Genomic DNA, 25,310 nt, shown 5'->3' with positions numbered 1-25,310 from the left:
GCAGTATTAGCAGGGCTGCACTGGGCCGTGTGTATGGAGTTCCGTTACCCTGATGTGCGGGGCCATCCCTCAGGCCCTCATGGGCATGTGAGGCCTCTGAGTGGTGGTAAGGGCCATCAGAGTGGGGCAGGGTGGGGCAGGGTGGGGTGGTGGTGATGGTACCCTCCCCCGATACACTCTCAGGTATGGTAATTAGTCTGTCATTAACATTGGGAATAGCTAATGTGTATTAATGTGTTAATGGAATGTTAATTACCCTACATGCAAGAGCGAGAGGAGGCCTGCAGGCGCTTTCCTTGGTTTTCCGTTGCCATGTGGATGTAGGCCAAGGCTGTCTCTGTCTGTCTCACTCTCACATGTTCATGGAGAGCGCAGGAGACTTTAAGGACATCAGTGTGAGCTGAGCTTTTGTTTCATTTGCCAGAACAAAAGATTTGCGGCGGTAATTTGATGCGCTCGAGAGGCTCGGCAGCTGAGTAGCTGCTCGATGTGCCAGCTTGTCACACATACAGACGTGACGGAGTCCAAAATGAAGAACAGCTTTTGTGAGTGTGTGAGAGCATGCTGTGCTCCTAGACGTGTGTGCAAGTTCATATGAGTGGGTATATGGGTGCACTTTTCTTTTGCCCCACTGAAATCACAGTAAATTCCAGAGTACCAAGAGTTGTGTTGAATCTTGCATTACCACCTCTCAGGCAGCAGTCAGCTTACTGTGATCCAGTCTAACCCCCTACTAACTTAAACAATTAGTCTCTCTCTCTGTTTTAACTGCAGCAAACGGAGCTAGGCTGAGAGAGATGACCTTTCTAGTTATTGACAGGAAATAAATTCCCTTTCGATTAGTTAGCTTTGGGAGACCTGTACCAGTCGATGCAATTAAATGTGCAGAGGTGTCAATAGGCTCTGAACTCCTGCTGAGGAACCCATCAATGAAAAAGAGAGTGGTGGAGAATAGAATAGAGGGAGAGAGAGTGAGGGAGAGAGAAAGATTGACAGAGAGAAAGACCACTAGACTCAAGACAGTATAAGTACTTTATTTTCTACCTTTTGAGCTCTTTTGCTACCAGCTAACATTGTTTATACACTTTTGAAAGCTTTGCAATTATGAACAAAGGTTACAAGAATTATAAATCTTGAAACACATTTTAGCCATAATAAATCCTTCAGTACTTTATAGCAAATAAATGGACTCTGTTTCCCTTATGTCACAGATAGTGCTAAACAGTAAATGACTCTCAGTCTGTGCGCGCATGTGTGTGTGTGTGCATGTATGTGTGTGTCTATGTGTGTGTGTATGTGTGTGTGTATGTGTGTGTGTATGTGTGTGTGTGTGTGTATGTACGTGTATGTGTATGTGTATGTGTGTGTGTTTGTGTGTATGTGTGTGTGTGTGTATGTATGTGTATGTGTGTGTGTGTGTGTGTGTGTGTGTGTGTGTGTGTGTGTGTTTGGCCCAGTCTCAAGCGTTGCACATTAACACAGCAGGGTTGAGTCTTTATGGCTCTCCTGGCCACTGTTCAATGATGTGAGCAAACAAGGCAGATGTCAGAGGTCAGTCAGAGTGGGGACTTGGGGGACAGAGCAAAGGAGAGAGAGTGAGAGAGAAAGAGAAACAGAAAGAGAGCCTCATGGTCATTGTTAAAAATGTTCACTGTAAAAATGTGTTCCTTTCTTCTTCTGACCCTTTACAGACAGCATTTATAAGGTTTTGGTTTTGCTGAAATGAAAAATCACAGCTGGAAGTGGTTACTGTCTCATTTGGCTCGCCCCGATTTGATTTAACAGTTCGTAAACACGGCAATTTCAAATAGGTATGTTTCAAAGCTTGGCTGGAGAGGCCTTTTGTGTGAAGAATTGTTGGCTAAAAGCTGATGAAATCGAGCGACAGCCCTCGGCAAGGCCGCCTAATTGGTGCTGCACCTTCCCCCCCCCATGCCGACATTTTGGACTCTCCCAGGGCATGCTGGCACGGGGAAAGCTCACCCTCTGTGCTTTCCTTGAATCGCCCTGTCACCCCATCATCGCCCGTTCGCCCCGATCTGTAATATGTTGCGTCAGAGATGGTAGGATCAGGCGTGCCGGAGTGGGCCTTTTCCCCACCAGCTCCGCTGCAAACTCCTTCAAACTTGCATCAGAGATAATGGAAGAGAGACACGAAGACGGAGAAGTGGATGGGAGAGAGAAGCATTCGTTCTGCTACCTGTGATATTGCCTCTTGCATCACTCTTTAGGCATGTTTAATGGTACAGGGGTTCGCAGCGCTCCGGTTCGGGGTGGTGGGGGAGCTGTTGGATAAATCCAGCCCAATATCTGTGACTGAAACCATGGGCTGTCCTCACAGTGTGCTCACAGCTTTTTTGCCAATGTACAATCTAATCAGGAGAAAAGCCTCTTTTACAGGCTTCATGACAGCACGTTTGCACTGTTAGTAAATCAAAAAAAAAAAAAAAAAGAAGATTGTTATTAGTGGCCCACAGAGCTTGGCTGGAGCATGCTCCTGTAGGAGTGTGATAGAGGTAATTCATTCTAGACATATTTGATTTTGCTTGAGATGATAAGAGTATGCTTTGTTACTTCACAACAGAAATGATACGGTTAGTTCTCATTCGTCAGTTTCCAGTGTCAGCCGTCTGAGCAGCTAAGATACGCCTGGTGTAATGAAAAGGATGAGGGGAAACATGGCAATATCGAGGTTAAGGAAAAACGCTGAAAAAGAAAGAGGTAGGAATGGCAGAAGAGAGAAAGTGAGAGAGAGAGAGAGATTAGGGACAAAGGAAAGCGAGTGATAATGTAGCTGTGGTCATGTGCTGGGTGGATGGACCCAACATAATGAGTGTGGCGTGTCTGTGAGGTGTCCAGAGCACCTAGAGGAGGTGCCATCATGCTTTAAGCAATACTCTTCAGGCCAGCTGTGGTCCCCAAGGGGCCCTGCGGTGGAATCTTTTTAAATATCCTTGTTAAAACGAATGTGGCAGTTGGGGTTGACCGTGGTGGGAGGTTCAGACACCTGAGAGAAGAGGGAATGAAACAAAGAAATAAACACAGGCGGCTTCAGGAATGGGACATGCACACATCCCACACACACACACACACACACACACACACACACACACACACACACACACACACACAGTATGGGGTTGGAGTATGACTGCTTGTACAGTTAGGAATGCTTGTAACTACTAACTAACATTCATAGGATGTAATGCTGGGGAGTTATATTTTCATTGACAGCACAAATTGTCAAGCCTATATCTATTAAGGGTTAATACTGTCAGTGATTTACGTCTTAGTGATGTATGTATGGGTATATCTTGTGTAAATATGTTTGTGTTTGTGTGTGTGTGCATAGGTATACATGTGTGTATGGGTGGGACAACATGGATGTATACAAATGTGTTTGTGTGTGCATATATGTGTGTGTGGGAGTGTCTTGTGTGAATGTGTGCGCCAACGTGTGTATGTATACTCACACACACAGTGTGTGTATTTGGGTGTCTGTGTATATGTATATGGGTATGTTTGTGTGTGCATGTATGGGGAGTCAGTGGAGCAGAGTTGTATTGTCCCTGGTGTGGCCTTGGCTCTATACGCTGACACTGCAATGTCCAGCACAGCCAGCTGAGCATCTCCCACAAATGACCTCATTCATCCTCGGCCTCTCACACCATTACACCCCGTGGCCTCATATCAGTGGCACATACATGCACTAACACCTGATCAATACGGGTGCCGGATGGGCTGCAGGCTCAATCACTGGCTTAGTCTGGAGGTGCAGAGCTATTATAGATCTGTGGTGTCAGTGGAGTATATGGTAACCTCACATTGACAGAAGATGCGTTTGCTTTCTTTAGGGGAGAGTTAATGTGTGGATGCATGGTGTGTGTTTGTGTGGGACTGTAAAAAACATATTGAGTGTGTCTATCTCTTGAGTACATGTTTGTTTACTAGGTTGAGACTCTTGATAGCTTAGCTTGTAAGCGTAACTATATAACTAAACACTGTAAGAAGGGCTTGACATGTTTGTTTGCACAAGAATTTAACAGAATTGTGTAACAGAACATGAGCTTTGACAGAGGGTCCTGTGAAGCACATATTAATTTAAATGAAATTAGTGGTTTGTCTACTCAAATAATTTTAAACAAAATAACACTTAATAATAACACTTGTGTTCTATTTGTACGTTTGTTTGGTAGTGTGTGTGTGTGTGTGTGTGTGTGTGTGTGTGTGTGTGTGTGTGTGTGTGTGTGTGTGATCTTGGTTTGTCAGTCAGTAGCTTCTGTGGGGCACCACACCTCTGCAAACGAAACTATATTCATCTATTTCCATATCTGAATGAGGCACATATTGCCCTCACTGACTCCGCCCTCCCTGACTCCGCCCTGAAGGACCTCACCTTGCTGCCTGCCCCAGAATGCTCCACCAGAGCTGCGTCTGCATTGCATTTTCTCCCACATTTCTCCATATTTCCCAAAGGAACAGTTGCTGGATGATGGCATGATGTGCGATGTTCACCTGTCTTTGTGCCGTGGATGCAAATGCTCCTGTGTTCAACCAGGGCTAATTGGGATTGGCTGGAAGAGCCTGGCATGGGCGAGAAGGAAGGGGCGGGGTTTTGGGGTGGAGGACGAGTGCGAGAGAGGCAGCAGGCCATGATAACAAAGGCAGGAGCCACTAGTCAGAAACAAAGCACCACTGTCTGTGCCTTCAATCTTTTTAGAGCACCACCATAATCAAATACATGTTAAGATTAAAGCTCTTGATTAAAATCTTTTACAATAAAGAGGGTTTTTTTCATCCCCTTCTCTGGTTCATTATTCTCATACATGAATGGTGTTCATTACACAGATGGAGAGAAGAAAGAGAAAGAGAGAGAGAGAGAGAAAGGGAGAGAGAGAGAGTCAGGCACTGATGAGGAAGTCTGTAATCAATCTTAATGGCTCTTTACTGCTCCAAGGTTCATTATGAATATCAAGCAAATACAATGAACTATCTCTCTCCCCCTCATATCGATCGTTGTGCACATTTACATACATTTGGAGCTGCCTGCTCTGTGCACAGAGCAGAACCACATGGTATAATAACGCACTTTGTTAACCACTAAACATAATGGCACTTGTGAGAACACTTTCTTCTTATTATTACCACTGGTGCCAGTGTGCACGCAGACACACACGTATGCACGTACGCACAGATGCCTTCCTGTTTAGCACCGGGAAGTGCCGTCATGCTGTCGAGTGTGTGTTAGTTGGTGTGTGTCACTGTCATGTTGGGCGGAGAGTAAACACACAGTGTGTGCAGCGTGGTGTGTAAATATGGGGAGGCAGGCCGGCAAAACAGCGCGAAAACAAATTCCTGCGTGCTGGCTGGTTCCTTCAGTGCTCTATGCTGCATCAAGCGTCTCTCACGCACTCTCTCACACGTTCTCTCACACTCTCTCACACGTTCTCTCACGCACTCGCTCATACATTCTCTCACATGCTCTCTCTCTCCGGAGACATGGCGGATGGGTCTGAGACTGTGGTGTGCTCATGTAGTAATCTTACCCATTGGCGCTTTCCTCTACTGTCATAGGTTACAGGGCGTAATCCCGTGTGTGCTTTCTCCTGTGTGTCTGCGCTCCTTCTCAAAGGCTGTAAAATGGTTCAGTCCTAGTCCTAGTCCAGTTCCGGTTTGGTCTTGGTCCAGTCCCAGTCGAGGCTCGTCTAGTCCCGGTCCAGTCCCAGTCAAGGCTCGGTCTAGTCCCGGTCCAGCTGTATGTCCAGCTGTATGTCACTCAACTGAATGCATAAATGATTAGTTGGTGATTTGTCCCAAACATTCATCAAGTTTGGCAAACATGGCTTTCAAAAACCTCACTTGCATATAAATCAAAGGAAATCCCAGAACCACGTCCCCACCTGCCCCGTCTGTCTCCTCTCCAGCGTTCTCTCCTCTGACAGCTCCTTCTGTATCTGTGATCTCTGTGCAGGTCTGAGTATCCGCGGAGCACAGGAAGAGGACCCCCCGGACCCACAGCTCATGCGCCTGGACAACATGCTGTTGGCAGAGGGCGTGGCCGGCCCAGAGAAGGGCGGGGGCTCGGCAGCCGCCGCTGCGGCCGCAGCCGCATCAGGCAGCCCTACCGACAACTCCATTGAGCACTCAGACTACCGTGCCAAGCTCTCACAGATCCGACAGATCTACCATACTGAGCTGGAGAAATACGAGCAGGTCCGAACCCATCTTCCAGCCAGGCCCGAGCAGAATGCCGGCTTTTTCCCTTTGTCCTTATTTAAGGGTGGACGATGGAAACCTGAGCCACTGTGTCCTCAGTTCCATTCCTATACATCAGTTTGATGGCTGTTGTTCATGTAGTCCATGAGTTTTGAACTCCAGACTTGTTTCAGCTTCACTGCCCTTGTAGAGGTTTTAGAGTTTTCCCAGTATAGCACACCTGTTCAAGCTCATGAAAGGCTGAGTGGGTCTATGAGCTTGACGAGGTAGGCTAAGGCCAAGAAACCCCAAAACTATGTAGTGGAGCCCCAGGAGTGGAGATGAAATGCCCCCTGATGTAGTAAAGACACAAAACCCAGCTTGATGTTTGTTAAATGATCTAGCAGTACAACATAACCCCACTTTAAGGTTAGGAAGCCACTCCAAACCCTGTGTTAGGACCATTTACTATTAACACGTCTTTACTGTTTTTGGGTGAAGCGTAATGTCCCCTGCACCACCTTAGGTGCAGGTGTCAAAGAGCAAAGCCTGAGCAAGGTCCTCTGCCATTCTGGTGTCATGCATCATCATCAAATCTGATAGATAGTAAGTGTCAGTGATTCATTTTCAGGTGGAAGACCTGAACTCTGCTGACCCCCTCTTGCCAGCCCTTCCCGACACTCCTTTATTAATATTGAGCGGACGCTTTTACTTACTGCATGGAGAGCGTCTCAGAGAGCGCTTGCAGTGGAAGGCTGGCTACTCTGCTCAAGCCACCACTATCGATTCCTTTAATAGAGCTGACATTCATGTTTTTTATTCCCTGCTTTATTTATTTAGAAACTTAATGAATACTTGATGACTGTTGATTGAATGCTCTTCAATATCTGACGCAGAGCCTAGAATAGACATAGACATTCTCTCGAGGAAATTTACATAGGAAAATATTTAATTATTATAAAAACAAATTTGTTTTTCAGGCCTCTCCCAAAATAATACTCAGAATTCATTAACTGCATGAGACACCTTAAGGGAGAAAGATTGTATTTGAAATGTAGACAAATGTCTGTGTGCTACGTATTTTTTCCGCTCAGGACAGGAGGCCCAGTCTCTACCAGCTAACATAAAAGCTACTGAAAGAAAAGACTTTGCCAGGCAGCAGGGTAAAGGCATCTAATTCAATCCCAACAATCTGAACAGCGAGAGCACTCGCGGCCTAAACCCCTTTGCCCAGTGTGACTGCATCTTTCTTAAGGGTGTTTCCCATTTTAATTATCTAAATGTAAATACTTAACGAATTTTACTCAGAGTAATGAGCTAAAGTGTGCACTACCTAAATGAGTTATTCTAATTAATCATGGATGAACTACTGGTTTAACGAAAAGCCGTTTAAATTCTCTGGGTGCTGGGTATGTGCCAAATTGCAAATCGGCATTTGCATTCATAGATGACTTCACCTGTTAGGCTGTTCAAGTGCTCAGCCCCGCTACAGACGGCTGGAGCTTTGTGGTGCTCTCCTTTTAAGAGCGGCTGCTTTGAACTCCATTCAAAACCCACTGATTTCAGCTTAAAAGAGGTTGAGACGAGTGCTGTGGAGATGATAGGGTTTCAACTGCAGAACAGTGTCGAGTGTTATTATTGCCAGTATGCTTACTGGAAGAGGTTATGGCCCTCCTAGCATGGCCATTAACTAAGGTTGTTCTGTGATTTAGGAATTGAATTACTGCATGCAGGAACCAAATTACAGGAGCTGCCACTGAGAAGTATGGAAATTGACTTGAGAAATAAACAGTTTTCTGCCTTGTACTTATAAGATTCATCAAACCGATTAAAGCAAAACCCCTAAGCAAAGTTTTGTAGCTAAGAAAACTTTCAGATGCCTACTGCTCCATCCCCAAGTGTGAGGAGCAAACTGCCAATGTAGAAAACATCGCAGACGCGACCCCAGCTATCACCATGGTGATCATGTGACCTGATCCGCAGGCATGCAACGAGTTTACAACCCACGTAATGAACCTGCTGCGGGAACAGTCACGCACACGGCCCATCTCGCCCAAGGAGATCGAGCGCATGGTCAGCATCATCCACCGCAAGTTCAGCTCCATCCAGATGCAGCTCAAACAGAGCACATGCGAGGCCGTCATGATCCTGAGGTCCCGCTTCCTTGACGCCAGGTCTGCTTTTACGCATGTGCAGTTTGTCTGGGCGTGCACGTGTGAGTGTGTTGCTCTCGACTTTGTCACAGTTCTTCTGTGTGTTTTTATGTTTTGGGACAAAAGGATAACAAATACAAAAGAAAAGTCCATGCTTAGTAGAAAACATTTATAATTATTATTATTATTATTATTATGGCCAAGTGTTTCTTTTAGGCATAGTTGCTGGCTGTTATTGAATTAGATATATCAACTTTGAACTCTGGAGCTCATTTAACCATTCAACATGATACTCCTTTTGCTTCTGTTTTTTTCCCACACCTGTTTGTTCCAGTCTGCCACTTTGCCAGTAACAAAAGTTCCACTCCGTAATTCATGCATTAGCTGCAGATGCCTGCTGTAGTGATCGGCGCTTGCCTGCAGCCCCCGGGCCTTCCACTGAGCACTGCCACACTAAGCACCTGAAAGCATTTCAGATTTCAGCAGCAAGGGAATGAAGTCATTTGTGTTTGGTGGGCAGGAGGTCATCGGCAGGTGGTCCTGATTACAGTAATCACAAACAGTTGGCACAAGAAGTCTAGAGAGAGAGAGAGAGAGAGAGAGAGAGAGAGAGAGAGAGAGAGAGAGAGAGAGAGAGAGAGAGAGAGAAAAAAATAATAAATGCAGTACAGGGTTGAAGGAAGCTCTCAGACGAAGAACAAGCAGAAATCGTTGATGCTGGCATGGAAGGCATTAAACAAGGTCAAAGGAAGAAGGCAGTGCTTCAGGAGCTGTAGGCCTGCAGCAGGGGGCGAAGGGTTGGGGGTGATGGAGGGGTGGATAAGGACTGGAGGTTGGGGTGGATGCGAGTGGTGGCAGTTCTAGAGAGTCACATTCAGTGAGGCTAAGTGCTGCCCCTTCAGGTTAGACCCTGCTACTAGAGAACCAGTGCTCAACTGGGCATGCTCTGATTCCTCTGATGTCCCGTAATATGGCCCCAGCGGGTCATGCACCGCTGGGGTTAAAGAAGATCCCCTCACACACACACAGAGAGAGAGAGAGAGAAAGAGAGAGAGAGAGAGGGAGAGAGAGAGAGAGAGAGAGAGAGAGAGAGAGAGAGAGAGAGAGAGAGAGAGAGAGAGAGAGAGAGAGCGCGCGCGAGTGCCTGTCTGGACTAAACACTGCGCATTGCATGCTTGGGCTGGAGCTTGTCCATGGAAGCAACAGAGACTATGGTTGTGTTGGTCTGTGTGTGCACGTGTGTGTGTGTGTGTATATATATATCTGACTGTGTTTATGCCTGCGTGTGTGTGTGTGTGTTCAAATGAGTAGTATTCCTCCAAGTTGAAAAGTGCAGTGTTTTGTTTCATGGAGCTCCAGTCCTTCTTTATTCTGCTGTTCTCCGAGGATTCCCAAGAACAAATGCACATGTTTCTGCTGCTTACCTCTAATCACCTTTCTCCTCTCTCCCGCCCCAGACGGAAACGACGAAACTTCAGCAAACAGGCCACAGAAATCCTGAATGAATACTTCTACTCCCACCTCAGCAATCCCTACCCAAGTGAAGAAGCCAAAGAGGAACTGGCCAAGAAGTGCAGCATCACGGTATCCCAGGTGAGTCCGATCATTCGGTTCAGCTCCATCCTGATTCAAACACACAGGCCCTTTTGACCTGATGAAGGTCAAAAGAAAAAAAAAACAAAAAACGTAAGAGCCTGAACAACAAAGACAGGACTCAAACCAATGCTCCTGTTGGGTTTAATGTAAAAAACAATTATACTGCCAAGTACTACAGCTAAAGTTGTACTGTCAATAGTAAGCTCTAGCAGCGTTTATGAGTGCTTAGAGATGAACAGAGACTGATTCTCAGTCTCCCTTCATTAGGATTGCGTGTTTGAGAGTGTGAGTGCCAGACTGGACCCCAGAATAGAGTCCTGCGCTCAATCTCAGATCTCCCTGTGTTTGCTCTCATCCTCTCTGTCCCCCACACACGCCCGTCTGTGGCAGCAGCCCCACCGAGCTGAGAGAGAAGAGCCGAGCATCAGGCAGCCGGTTCCTGTCGTGTCCCGCCCACGCGCCTCCGTTCGCTCTAGCCCACATTAGCCTCTGTGCCTCGGCGTAACTGCGCGAGCGCGTGTCCGCATGCGTGTGTCTGACCGTACTTGTGGGGTGGGAAGAGACAGTGTTGGGTGGATTAAAAAAAAAACAAAAAAACTACACACACCGTCCGTGTGATTTTTCCCACTCTTAAGATAACAAACACCTGAAGGCAATAGTGTCCCCCTCACCCATTTCCCCACAGACAAAAATTCTCTTAGTACATGAAGCCACGGACGTGGTCTTTTTTTAATGTGTGATGTTAGCCTACAGGTCTCAGTACACACCACTGGAATTCTCTGTGAATGTAAATGTCTCTATTTTTTTTCTGTGGGGAGGGGTTGTGGAGGGCTGTTGGGAGTCAGATACTGTAAAAGCCATTCTTTTTTGCCTTCAGGGGGTGGGAAGCACCATCACAGTGGCACAGGTATGTCCTGACTTCTGCTCCACTCTTCTTCTGGTCTCTCCTTTTCTCTCCTCTTCATCCCCCCACCCCCCAACTCCCTTTATGTGTGTTCACTGACACCACAGAATGCATACAGATGTACTCACCGCCCCCCCCACATCGCCGGCCGCTTACCTGCACTGATGGTCTGGCTCCAAACTGATGGTTTGCTCTTTTAGGCTCAGTAAAGGCAATCAGTGCAGTTTGATATGCGCCATATGCGGATGGCCCATTAGAACAAACACTGAGCCTATCATTTTGTCATAAACCTCTTACTGCTATTTCCATCCTAGGAGACTAGCTTCCCTGTAGAGGCAAGTTCCAGGCTACCTCGATCACGTGTCCTGTTTTATGTGCTATGTCCTTTCATTTGTCACATTTGTGAGAGGAAATACTTGTGTCTAAATTCCATTAGAATATATCTAAGAGGCGGCCAGACTATTTGAGTTTGTTATTATGTAGACAACATGCTCGATTGTTTTATGTCACAAATGTTCCGTCTTTGATTTTTTGGGGTATGGGAACTTTCAGACTTTGTTTTGTGTTTTAATGGCTGTTCTTATATGGGTTTGTGTACTGAAAGACTCTCTCCCTTTAAAGGCCTTCATTAACTGGGTTACCATAGAAACAAGCCAGCCATTCAAAGTGCAACAGGAATTAAGGGGGTTCTCACAAACCAGTTGAGCTCAGCTGAAGAGCCCTTACTAGGTTCCAGTTAAAGTGAACTAAAAGCATTTAGCAGACCTCAGCCGTCCAGCATTTCAGAGAGATTTAATACAGAAAAGTGAAGGCAGAGTGCTTTCATATCAAAACTTCTTTAAAATCAAATCAGTGTAATAACTTGGCACAGAGTGGCCATATAACTATCAAGGTTGATACATATAGCATTGCCTGTACTTGTGGTGACATTTTTGGTTGCTAACCCACTCATGTATATGGTATCAAAAAGTATTTGAAAAGCTAATGGAGAAACCTGATTACATTATATAGTAATAACTTAAACAGGAGATCTTTAAGACAGAAACATAGCAAGACTAAGTATCCAGAGCATCTTTTGTCACTGTGCGATTATGAAGCAGGATTTGAAGTACACATGCTGCTTGTTTTCACAGACAGTAATAAAAAGATAACAAGACCCACCTGTGTCCACGCCAAGGCTAAAATAGGCACCCAGAGCGCAGTAATGGGCAGCTCCCCAAATCTGACAGTGGTTTATGTTCAGGCACAGAGGTAGACTCATAATCCCGTAGTTTATGTTCAGGCACATAGGTAGACTCATAATCTAGTAGTTTACATTCATGCACAGAGGTAGCCTCATAATCCAGTGCAGTGAATGGCTGTGTGGACCCCCCAGCTGTATGCAAGGACCCCCGTAATTCATTATCACATGTGCCATGAGTGTACCATTTGAGGGGTCTGGGGCAGGGGGCAGTGGCAGGTGGGTTGTTGTGAAGCTTGCACAGGGATGAGTGTGTGAGCTCAGACTGTAAATGTCTGGGCCCAAACTGTGGCCCCATTGGGCTCCTTCCACTTCGTTAACTCTGGGGAGCCAACGAGTGACACTGATCAACATTTCAGCTCATTACACATTTATCTTAGCCCAGTTTCAGGTTAACGTGTTAATAATGAATGAGGTTTACTTCATTATCGATAATATATGTGGTTTTGCCTATTGAAACCACCAATGATGGTGTGCATGGTTTTTGTTATTTATTTGTTTATGCGATGTAACTATTCTATAACTTAAAGCACCCTCTCTCCTTAAGAGAAGCATTCTAAACCTGATAGTATGGAAACGGAGAAAATCATCTATTTTTTTCTGTGGCTCTAGCAGTGTATTGAGCTGGGCTTGGGGATAGAGAGGTGGTGAATAATTTACTAGAAGCGTACGGCCCCTTCTTTCTGCTGGGCGAGGGAAAACAATCCCTGTGTCAGGTTGTAGACACACAGAGGCACTACATCAGTGTAGTGCTCTCCTCACACCAGCGTCTCAGCACAGGGCAGAGCTGTAGTAGTAAATCGGTCAGTGGCTAAGCGTCACACACAGTACCGATCAGTTGGCAGACAGCATGCTCCTGTAGGAGCTCTGAGTGTGTGGAGTATGTGGACGGCTCTCATCTCCAGCTGTGTGTGGTGTGTGGAGCAATTGGCCGGTGTGGCATAGCAGTTTAGCGAGAAAGCTGAATTCACACACACACACACACACACACACACACACACACACACACACACACACACACACACACACACACACACACACACACACACACCATCATGCTGTGGTCAAAAAAAGGCATGCCTGATTCATTCACAGTGGAATTTGAAGGCTACTCACTGCTGGTGACTGGTAGTGTAACATGTAATTTTAGTCATTTGCTGACGTAGTTTTTAGGTTTATAAGATTTCTTTACTATGACCAACCAAAGCTATCATATGGAAGTATTGTTACTATAATAAATGTGCTGTGCTGTGCAGTTACATTAGAGAGCTGAGGCTCACCAGAGCCGAGACTAGCTGCAGTTCAGTAGAACTGAGTTTTACATCTTAAAATTGTTGCATTCAGAACCCTCCATCCAATCAAAAGACTTTTTAAAGACTGTGTTCACTTGTGTGTATACCTTTTGTGTGTATACCTTTTGTATACCTCTGCATCTGTTCTGTTTCCTGCTTTCTCACTTATGGGTAATTTCTTGATGGTCTGAGACCTGTGGTATCAGCTCTGTTAGTTTATCTGTGAAGTTTATCTTGCTTAATGTTTGTTGCACGAGGCACGAGATTCCAAGCCACAGATATTTTAGAGCATGATGTTTTAAACTTTGCAACCGGATAACTGTGCCGAGGACTGGTTAGACTGGAATATTTCCAGTTTTCTAGACACATTTTAGATGTGAGGTTTCTCTCCCTTTCAGCATTTTGTCAATAATACCATGGGTGCAGTTTTCCAAAGATGAATGAACCATTCTGTGTAGAACCCTTTAGGTGAAAAATTAGCACACAAATACAAATTGCAGATATACTAATGTTCTAGGCATAATATGAGAATTACAGCTCTGTTTAGCTTAAGGCCTGTTTATGCAGTATCCTCCTAGTTTTAAGCTTAAAGGCTAAATGTACATTTCCTTCCCCCTGCCCTTAAAAGCTGCTCTCTAAGCAGGTTAGCCAAAAAGGATGATGGCTAGTGCTTTCATTGCTTCCAATTAAACCTTGCTTGTTAGTTTAACCTCTAGGTAAACCCATCAAACAATTGATGTCAAGGCAAAAGGCTGGCACTGCTGGTGGCTTTGGCCGAGCGGTCATTAATTTTAATTGCCTAGATATTAAAGATTTAGAAGCACAGTGACATGGTGGGCTAGGACTGATCTGATGTCATGTAAATTCGCCAGCTCTGCCATAGCAGAGCCGCTCATGCTGCAGATATTAAAATGGAAGCATGGAGGTGGAAATTAAATAAAGCTTCATTAAAGGGCCTGGGCTTTCTGCCTGAACCAGCTAGAACTGGGATACGGCAGGAGAGATCGCCACGGCGACAGGCCACCGTAATTTATAGGGCTATTAAGAAACACCCCCTAATCTCTTTATTATTTTGCAATTATTGCAACGCAAGCACTCACACTTCTGAGCCCCCCCATGTGACCTAGATCTTATTGTTTCCAGTATGCAATGTTTCTGTACTGCAATCATTAATGCATGAGGGAGAGTCAGTGGAGTTACCCATAAGTCCTCTAGAGTAACAGTTGTGGAGAGAAAATTTCTCCAGCACTTTCTGTATGTAAGAATTTGTGGTAAACTTAATTTATTATTAATTCATGAATAACATTAATGTAATGAGCAGATCTGCACCCAATGCATGTTGAATGCTGTACATTCTTTACATTCAGATTTAACTACAGTAATTTTGTTATCCTCCAGCACTGTCTTAAACTTTCTTAAACAGCATTTGTTAAGAGCTGTAAAAGTGAGGAACTGTTCAAGGCAGATTACTGCTTAACTAATCTCTCCAGGCATAGATACATTTTGCCTAGTGCCGAGCAAACACTCAGGAGCAGAGTTCCTCCGTACGCTGCCCCAAGTGGCCGTCGCTGCTCCTGGCTCTGATGCTGCGTTCTCTACCAGGGCAGCTTTGAGTGTCGTATTGCCACCAGACGGCTGGCCCCCGGTGTGTCGGTTTTTGTCTGGAGACAAACAGAGAGCATGTTATGCTCTAATCCGCAATAGCTCACAAGCCTGTCTGATAATCGCTTAATTAGCCTGCATGCCCAGTGGATACTGGAGCGGGAGGCTGGGGACCAGCGGCTTGATAGACCTGAACGTGACATCTTGAAGCCATCACAGCGCTTAGTGCTCCGCACCTGGTCCACCTTGACGTCTGACATGCCCCACTCGCCCTCCAATCTCTCCCCTAGGTATCCAACTGGTTTGGAAACAAAAGGATCCGCTACAAGAAGAACATCGGAAAGTTCCAGGAGGAGGCGAACCTGTATGCTGCCAAGACGGCTGTGAACGCGGCGCACGCCGTGGCCGCCGCAGTGCAGAACAGCCAGACCAACTCGCCCACCACACCCAACTCTGGTACGTATCACCCCCCCCAACCTCCCCCAACACCCCACCACTCCTACCCCACCCCCTCACCCTCACCTCCACCACGTCCCAGATTCCTCCCTGGAAGAGGTGTGCGGCTCGCCCACACGCCACGCTGTCTGGGTGCCATGACAGTGAGTGCTCCCAGCTCGGGGGACGAGCGCGGCTCTCCTGCCTCCTAGACCATACACACCGAACGGGATGTGGAAAGTCAAGCAGACAAGCAGAAACTATAGGGTGTGAGTGTGTGTGTGTGCGTGTGTGGGTGTGTGTGATTGTGCATGCTATTGTGTGTGTGTGTGTGTGTGTGTGTGTGTGTGTGTGTGTGTGTGTGTGTGTGTGTGTGTGTGATTGTGTATGCATGTAGTTGGGTGCAATTTTCTGGCATGTGAACTACAAAACAAATGTGTCTATGGTGAAGAGAGAAAAGACCTCTTCTATTCTGCCCCTCCTGTCTTTCCTCCTGTGCATAACAGTATTCCCCCTCTGTGAATTAATGGAAATCTCTTGCTTGGAGCATGTTATGCTCTAAAAAGAATATTAATGAATATTTGATTAGCAGCATGATACAGCGTATACCATTGACACTAACAAAAAAAAACCCAACCATATTAAGCAAAGATATGACTGTGTTATGGGCATGGCTAAAGCCCTAAGGGATTGTGGGTAAGACATTTAAAGGGGTCCCCTTTTTCTTGCACCCAGGATTCCAGATGAAAGATGAAGAGTTTCAGCTGGACTCTGCAGAGAACAAAAACACTCTATTAACCAACATGTTTACTGGTACTGGCCTTTTCCATCAGCTTCTTCCTGTCCTTATTGTCATTGGCACATGATCCCTTACAAGCTAGTCCATTAGTGTAGCAGGGAGATGTGAAACCCTGTGGAGCTTAGACTGCCAGTCCCATACCCAGTCTGTGTGTCATGTGACTTTTTGCTTTTTCTTTCTACAGTAACTCCCACTTCTGTCTTTTCAGTTCTTTTCTGCCTTTGCTGCACTCTATTTGCTTGCTTTCTGGGCATCTGTGTGTATGTGTAGCGTGTAGTACGTGTAGCGTACTATTCAATGTTGTGCGTGCCTTCTGTGTGCGTGCGCGTGTGTCTGTATAAATTCCTCTCTCTCTTCCTTGCTCTCTTTCGTTATTCAGCCACTTACATCTTTCCTTTCCAGGTTCGTCAGGTTCTTTTAACCTCCCAAACTCGGGGGACATGTACATGAGCATGCCCAATCCGAATGGGGATTCTTACCAAGGGCCACAAGTCGGAGCCAATGTGCAGTCACAGGTAGGCTCTACGCACAGGGACAGGGGCAGTGTGCCAGACCACGAACCCCTGCTAGCTCTCCAGCCATCCACAGCGCAGGCTCAAAAAAAAGCACCGCTTTTCCCAGAATCCTGCTGAACTGTGTGCGGCCTTCCCCAAGTCCTCCTCATTTCTACAATGGAAAAATTATTGTTGATGATTGATGTCTGGCTATGGATGGATTGTTTGAATAATCCTAAATTGCCTTCCAATGAATTACCGTTATCATAGCCCACGGTGGCCAATAGCAAAAGGGCCTCATTATTTCTAGTATTTTAGTAAACTGATCTCACCTCTGGAACGGACCCCATTTCACAGCTGATGTTGCGAATGCATTTGGCTCTGACTTGAGCTCTTGGGTTTGTATTGGGTCTATGTAACTGTACTTTCCTTCAAACTGTACTTTCTGTATCCTTTGCTATCTCTGTTTCATTGGCGTTGTGTCTCTTCACATTGATTATCCATCTTTAAGTTGATTCGAATCATTTTCATCAGAAAATGAAAAATCTCAAATGGGAGATTACAATGAATTTGCATCATTTCAGTAATACTGCCATATCAAAGTAATTCTTAAAACATGCTCTATCGTGTGCTGTCTCTGTCTTAGGAACACATATATCAGTAGTTAACATGAATATTGTCTTTTTTTTTGTGGAGCGGAGGTGTCCTGGTCCAGTCCTGGAGATCTACAGCCCCACAGAGTTTAGCTACACCAATCTAAGATACCTAGCACTAATATTAAGATACTATTGAAGTACTTCATTAGGTGGATCAGGTGTGTTAGATTAGGATGACAACTAAATTCTGCAGGGCGGTAGATCACCGGGACCAAATTTGGGCACCCCTGTTGTAGAGTATGATAAATCTTGTCCCATATATATTGTTGACAAATAAGCTACTTTAAACTGTACATGTCGTGATCTTCATTTCCTTCATTCAGCATTCAACTCGATGTTCTCAGTTTGGCCAAAGAGAACAGAGCACCAATGGCCCAGTGTCATAGTTGTAAACAAACACTTTGTGTCCGCCCACTTTGTGAGGTCATTGTCCTCCTGTTCAGTTGCTTGGTCGATCAGTTGCTAGAGAGGTAGGACATAAAATTGTAGAAAGCTCTACCTTTCCTTTATCAGAACTGAAAAGTTCACTTTACAGGACGACTGAAACTACTCAAAGTTCTGAACTTGGATATTTTAGCCCAGCAGCTTGAAGAGAGGACTTAGCAAAGGCAGATCCCATAGACTAGACTCTGCCCTTATGTCTGTCATATTTGTCTGTAGATGTTACTTGTTATTCATGAATGCATTGTCTGAGAAGCATTGGGAAAATAGAATGTTTTTCAATTTATTTTCAGTTTTCCATGGGGATATATCTTATCGATTGCTTACAATCGATTGCTGAATCAGTCCATTCATGCCTCTTCTGTTTTGATATCATCCCTCTTTGATGTGTTTTCGCACGAAGCATTTTTTTGGCTGATGTTTGTGTGTCAGTGGGACACAGGAAGTTGACAGGCTTGACTTCCTGTCATTTTCTTTGCAGGTGGATACCCTGCGCCATGTTATCAGTCAGACGGCAGGATACAATGATGCTCTGGGGGGGAGCTCCATGTACAGTCCACATGGCATGAATGTAAGTGAATGCTTCCATTTATCTCCAGAGATCACATAATTCACCTGGACATTGCACATGCTAAGGCTTCGTTCATGAGTCTGGGTGCTGTTAAGGTTACTCTGCACCACTCTGCTCAACCAATCCTGATATGAGCTCTTTGTATATTGCAGTCATAGACCAAGTGTTACAAGTTTGGAGGAGGTGTGAAGGTAGAGAGGGATCCTGACAGATGTTAAACATGTTTGTTGCTCGTGTAAACATTTCATATGAGATGAAAAGGCTATTAGTGCCCTATCTCTGCCACTGTTTGGCTGTTTCGAAATGCTTCAAAGAATTTGCAATATTCTTATCAAGGTGATGTAATATGAAAGTGTGATTGCCTGCAGCCATCTGCAGACATGAATTTTATCTTCCTTGATGAGGTATGATGTGCTGCTTTTTCCTTCATACACTGTGTAATATGAAACCACAATGATAAAGACTGAGTTATATGATAGAGAGAGACAGATATATATATATATATTTAAAGTATTTTATCAACAAATCATAAAATTAGGCTTTTATATATATATATATATATATATATATATATATATATATATATATATATATATATATATATATATATATTCAACTGTTCCTGAAGGTGTAAGGTATAAGCCTAATTTTATGATTTGTTGATAAAATACTTTAAAAGTGTCAGTTAGCCTATATTAGCATTCAAAATGTGAATTAAAGATACAACAACAACCTCTATTGGAAGACTATATTAGGATGAATAATTAGCTGTAAAGTAATTAATATACAGAGCTGTCAAATCATATATGTGCTTTTTGGTGAGCATTATACTACATTTGCGTGAATTTTATGTAAAGAATACACATTATAATTAGTGTCAAAAGTGGGAATGTATGTGTGGCTTTTCACAGCATTGGGGCACAGCATTGGGGCACAACTGTGGCGGTGCGTCCATGGCTAGTGTTCACATGGCAGCGTGTCAGTGTGGGTTTTGTAGGGGCCATAGTGGCCTGCAGCAGTGTAGACGAAGTGACAGACTCTTGCGTGCTGCAGCAGCCGCGTTTTCACACACACACACACACACACACACACACACACACACACACACACGCATAAATGCATTCTCTCTCTCTAGCTCTCTAGCTTTTGCACTCTGGTCCACTGCTTGGATCAGAGCTCACTCTATCATCACTACCATCAGAGAGAGAGAGAGAGAGAGAGAGAGACAAATGGAGAGAGTATGCATTCACCACTCTCCTCTCAAAAACAGAAAGATGGAGAGAGTGAAAAAGAGGAAAAAAATAAGACAGAGAGAGGGAGGGAGAGAGAGAGTGAGAGGGAGTGAAAGAGATACAGAGAGAGACAGGGAGTGAAAGAGAGACAGCAGGAAAGAGAGAGTGAAAGAGAGCCAGAGAGAAAGTGAGAGAGAGAGCATTGTGGCTGAATGCAGATGATGCATGTCACTGGGCTATGCAGACTTCCTCATAACGCTCCTATTTCAGCCCCAGCCCAGACACCGTGGCTCGTACAGGCCAGATCAATCTATTTATTGACCTATTCCAGGAACTCGAAATCAGCCAAATCCTAATTCTCCCATCATGCCGACTCACACACTAATTCTGCCATCAAGTACAGCACAGACACACACACACACACACACACACACACGCTTTATATACACTTGTTTACATTGATCAACTTAGATATTGTGTATGTTTGTATATATACATATTTACATATACTTGAACAATAAGCAGATTCCTCCCTGCATTTTTACAATGGTACAGATGGATTGCTTTGAGAACAATGCACATCAAAAGTAATTTAGCATAGGATAGCCTTTTCTAATGCCAACTGCGAGATGGATGTGATGAGGAGAGGAAGGGGCGATGGCAGGGGACGGCCAGGCAGGCAGAGGTTCTCCAGCAAAGGCTAGAGGCACTTGAGAGAGCTGGGTGGAGAACAGGCCTCCACTGTCACCTCCACTCAGTGTCGCCACCCCCATCACCACCCAGCCTGGCTCTTCCTCCCCTCGGCTGACACCAAAATACGGAGCGACAAGCTGTCGACCCGCCACCGAAATCCGATTAGACATTGATTTCAGAGATCTCTCCCATTGGCCGCGACGTTAAGGCGAATTTGTTTTCCGGGAGAGGGGAGTGTAGCAGAGACAGAGAGACAGGAAGAGGGTGCGGCAGAGAGAGGGCAGAGAGCCGTTGGCAACACAATGCCTTTCAGCTTGTAATGCATCTGTATGCATACGAGCATCTCTAGCATGGCGTGAGCTGAGACAGATTTCTTGCTGAAGAGTGTGTACACACACAATAACCCCTCTCATAAACACACATGGCAAAAATGTTATCTTTGCTCTAGAATGTATTTTGCTGTATAATTAACTTTTGCATCAAGCTTATTTTTGGGGGGGTTGACCCATTCTCAGCTAAGTTAAATAATATTCTAATTACTTTTGTCATCTTCATCTTTGCATGCACAAATCTTTTGTCACTTCAGTCTTCGTCCTCTATTTTCAGTGGATTGCTTCTGTTTGTGTTTTTCCGCTGTAGGCTAACGGGGGATGGCAAGACGCTACGACCCCATCCTCTGTCATTTCCCCTACAGAAGGCCCTGGTAGTGTGCACTCTGATACCTCGAACTGATCTCTTCACTGACACAGCCTGTCCCAGACTGCGAATAGACCACATACACCCATGGACTGACCAATCAGAAACTCACTACCAATTCGTCCTCCCTGAACCTTCAAACGATCATGTCTGTGTTCATCACCGACGTTCTCCAGAACATCCGGAAGTTTCGATGACCCTTAGGAACTGAATCATTTGCTCTCTGCAGTCCACACAACTGGTGACTTTACTAATCATTCCTGCTTTGCACATACTCATCAATCTTTTTTCTTCTTCTGGTATATAATGTATACATTCTCAGAGTTTGTGTGGATTACATGGTCTCTGATCTATGTGAGTCTTTTCAGTGAATATACATTTAGAATAGACATTCTTTATTATCCATTTCCATTACTTATCACTGGTCTACCATATACAAGGATACCAGTAAATATTTTAACCCATTCATTTTACAGGCCTTATATGCTACAGAAGGCAGCTTTGGGAACTTCAGAAATCTCTTTATTTAACCTTTTTTAACCTTTCATAAATTAAGTCCTTGTGGTACTAAATTGGATGACATAAATGAGACGATCTGCTCCATTTTGGGGGTTAACTAATAGTTAACTAATAATAATAAAAAAAATATTTTTGACATAAAACATTGCATCATTGCATCATGACATGCAACGTAAAGCAAAGTCTCACATTATGAGACATTTTTTTTTACTATATATATAAAACACAAAAGTCTTACAGTCTTACAGTTACACCGGTATGTTTAGGACTTACTCTATTTTGGCATGTAGGGACTCCATTCACAGACAGAAAAAAAGAAAAAAAAATTGTCTTGTATATAATATAGCTTAAGAATATTTATACATCTCACAAATCAATACACAGCTTTATTACCTCATTCAGACTCATAGAAAAACCAATAGATTTCCAGACATTTCTCTAGCATAGAGTGCTCACTGACTACCTCTCAACAATGTCACCACCATCCCTTCAGCTTTTCCTTTTTTACATAGTTTCATTTGGTTGCATCTTGTAATACATTTTTTTTTCTTCTCTCCATGTAATCTAATGTATATTTTAATCTTCTAAGAAAAATGTGTTGCTTTCTTGCAACTTCTAAAAAGAAAAAAATATTAGATATCATAATAATGACCATAATAGGAATAATATGAATAATCCAGAGAGCGAGCAGGAGATTGTGGTGGGAAGGGCAGTTGGGGTGGGGGGTGGTACTAAATATTAACACCAAACAGTTCAACTGTTGTAAATAATGAAGAACATTTTGAATGTTGCTCATCTTGTTACTAATTCACTTAAAAATGGACAAAAAAAGGACATGATCTGTAATGCATAGGTTTCAGTATTCAGAACTGTACATTTCAGGCCCTGTGTGACAGGGTTACAACTTTCTTTCTCTTTTTTTGTATCGTATGTGATTCTGAAACTGATTAAAAAAGTCATAAAAATTGATTTGTGGCAGTGATTCTAATGTATTAAAGATGTTTCGTGTTTCTTTCTAACCAGACTACACCCTGACTGAAAAGTCTTCCTTGTGGTAGTTATGTGTAATTTCAAACATGAATAAACTTTTTCCTTTGATGATGGAACTTCTTGATATCAAGACCTTTTCTTTCTTTTTTCAGACTAATTATTATTATTATCATTATTAGTATTGTCACATATGTGATTTGAACTTAATATATCTTACTAGCAAGTATAGTGTATAACGCTGTGAATATAACTACAGAGAGCAAGAAATTTATGTTAATTACCATAAAGCACGATTCAAGAGCCATTGTTTCTGCTCAGTGTGCATTTATCAAATCTTGCACACAAAAGAAATTAAATACAACTCATTGCCAGTGCACAAATACTTGCATCGCATTACTTAGACAATCAAAAAACAATATCTAACAGACATTAGTGCATGTCTATAAAAACCACCCATGCCAGTGACAGGGTTTCTGAGAGGAACTGACATTCCCCCCTTTAGAAAGCACAGCTTCCCCAACAGGCTTGCGATCTGTCAAAGAGAGGGGCTTTGTAGCATGGCACGGCCTGTCGGGGGTGAACTGAACTGTTTGGTATGATACAGATCCTTGCGATAGCTTGTAAGAAACGCTTCCATTTGGCACTGTGATGTGACAAAAATGCATTAATATGACAAAATGTTGCCTGAGTCCTCTAAGAAGTGCCAATACGTAAATTTCATTGTTTGTGGACTCAGCACTCTAGTCCAAATCCAAGATTATTCTCCTCAAAAAAGAGGAATCTGTAATGTTTCTGGGGAGATAACACAGGTACCCTCTGTGGGGGCCTGTGTCTGGTTGGCTGGTGAGGACCTGGTACTGAGTTGGCAGTAGATGTGAGGAAATGTAATTCATCAGTTTTTTTCAAAATTAAATTTAACCAAAAAGAGGAGAAAACATCCAATTGGATAATTTATTTATTTTTATTTCTAAACAGCCATCAGCTATTTTGGGTGTAGGTATAACAGTCATACAATAGCTCTTTTTTTTAGCTATTTTTGAAGATCTAATGTAAAAACACAATTCAAGTTCATTTGTTTCTTCATCAGCATCATTAGGTCATCATAAGGATGCAAAATCAAAAGAGAATATAGTCTCTTTAATGGGTCCTAATGAACCATTAAGTGCCCTATTTAATAGTGACTTAACCAATAAAATAATACAGCATGATTTTAGAGGTTTCACCACAAAGTGCATATCCCTGATAAGATTTGAGGATGGAAAAAATAGGTATAATAAGTATAAAAAAACCCAAAAAACCTTGAGTTCTGCAATAAGCATTTTGGAAACATGAAACGAAACCTAACATGAACAACCTGATGGAAAGAGAAACATGAGAAAAAAAGAACTGCTGATGATTCCTGATTCATGATTCATGATTCCTCATCCATTTGAAGAAGAACAGGTGCTGGTGGAACTGACCTACCTCTCTTTGTATTGATGTGACTGATATAATGGCAGTTGGATGAATTAGGAAGTATACTAAATCATCTTCACTGCTGGATTCAAATCGTGTGATTCAAATGCCTAAAACCTCACTGGACAGTGCTCAACCTTACAGCAAGACAATAATTGTAAACAGTTAAAAACAACCTCAGCATAACTATTTTTATATTATTTTTAATAATTATTTTTAGGGTCAAAATGTGGAATGTTCTAGTCAACTGGTCCCATTAATGGCCTGACCCAAGCCCTGTTGTACATGCGCTTGCTAAAGACCAGCCTGAAGAAACTATTCAAGATCTGAAAATGACCTGGAAGATCCCAGTGACTGTTGATGTCAACTCCTTACAGATTTCAGGCAGTCACTCAAGTGCAAAGCAGATTAATTTAGGATTATGTTAATTTGTCCAGGTACACATGATCTCATGAAATAGAAAAGGGCAGTGATTGCTATATGGTTCACTCTGTACATATGTAAATTGATCGTGTCATTTTGTTTTATTGCAAATCCAATCTGTTGGAGAGCTGACCCAAACAACAAAAATTGTGTTATTGTCCTATTTTATAGGACACAGAAATTAGATAACAGGAAGGCTCAGTGCTTTTACCAGCCAGGCGTGGTAAAATATTGATAGATAGATAGACAATTCCTTTAGACATGCAGTGATGTTGGTCTTCTCACTTATCTAGTCAACATTCACAAGCACTTCAGAAGTTTAGAAGAAGCCACATGAACCTCTCAGAGCAAGTTTGGTGCCTTAATTCCTGCAGACCCTGTTAGCTCAAATGTTTTATGAATTGGTAAGCAAAAACTTCCATTGCTAGCTGATGACCTAGCTGATGTCTTGTAAATAGTGTAAGAAATGTGCAAGCCAAGAAGGAGCCTTCAGAGTGTGGGGAGAGCACATAAGAACCAGCCAAACACCTGGTAGGGCAGGCAGACCCAAGTGATCACCACACCTGCACGCCACTGACCCCATTCAGACAAAGAACAGGCTGACCTGGGACCTCCTACCTGCCAAACCACTCCACCATTACATTCATAGACGTTTCTTCTGCACAAAAATTAGGTGGAGGGTAAAAGCATCTATACCTCAGTTTAATTAAAATCTAAAAATATCAAGGAAATCAGGTCCATGTATTTTAACACATTGCTTTTAGGTTTGATTCTAGAATGTGATGGAAGGTGGCAGTAGGAGGGAATGTGCTCTTTGACCTTTGGTCCTGTTGCAGATAAAACTATTCTGTGCCGCCTCACTTAGGCACTCCCAATGGTCAATACATTAATTGGGGTGGCAGAAATAATATATAGACCTCAAGT

General features: G+C 43.6%; 1 protein-coding gene across 10 annotated transcripts in view; it reads left to right on the top strand.

The window, feature by feature from the left end:
- pbx3b (pre-B-cell leukemia homeobox 3b) overlaps positions 1-22,624 on the top strand; it is a 73,348-nt gene extending 50,724 nt beyond the window's left edge. For 3 of the 10 annotated variants that reach the window (XM_035536408.1, XM_035536409.1, XM_035536407.1), the window contains 9 exons: positions 5,972-6,213; positions 8,179-8,369; positions 9,806-9,941; positions 10,822-10,851; positions 15,273-15,438; positions 16,153-16,230; positions 16,619-16,731; positions 18,289-18,378; positions 20,943-22,624. In XM_035536408.1, coding sequence (XP_035392301.1) covers positions 5,972-6,213; positions 8,179-8,369; positions 9,806-9,941; positions 10,822-10,851; positions 15,273-15,438; positions 16,153-16,230; positions 16,619-16,731; positions 18,289-18,378; positions 20,943-21,035 — 1,139 coding nt within the window. In that variant the 3' untranslated portion in view covers positions 21,036-22,624. The remainder of the gene's footprint in view (positions 1-5,971; positions 6,214-8,178; positions 8,370-9,805; positions 9,942-10,821; positions 10,852-15,272; positions 15,439-16,152; positions 16,231-16,618; positions 16,732-18,288; positions 18,379-20,942) is intronic. The other 7 variants (XM_035536411.1, XM_035536410.1, XM_035536414.1 and 4 more) reach the window with 5 other exon arrangements.
- Positions 22,625-25,310: the final 2,686 nt, after the last annotated feature.

The sequence above is a fragment of the Electrophorus electricus genome, chromosome 18 (assembly GCF_013358815.1).
Source record: "Electrophorus electricus isolate fEleEle1 chromosome 18, fEleEle1.pri, whole genome shotgun sequence".
Classification (NCBI taxonomy): Eukaryota; Metazoa; Chordata; class Actinopteri; order Gymnotiformes; family Gymnotidae; genus Electrophorus; species Electrophorus electricus.
This window is presented reverse-complemented; position numbering and strand designations above follow the sequence as displayed.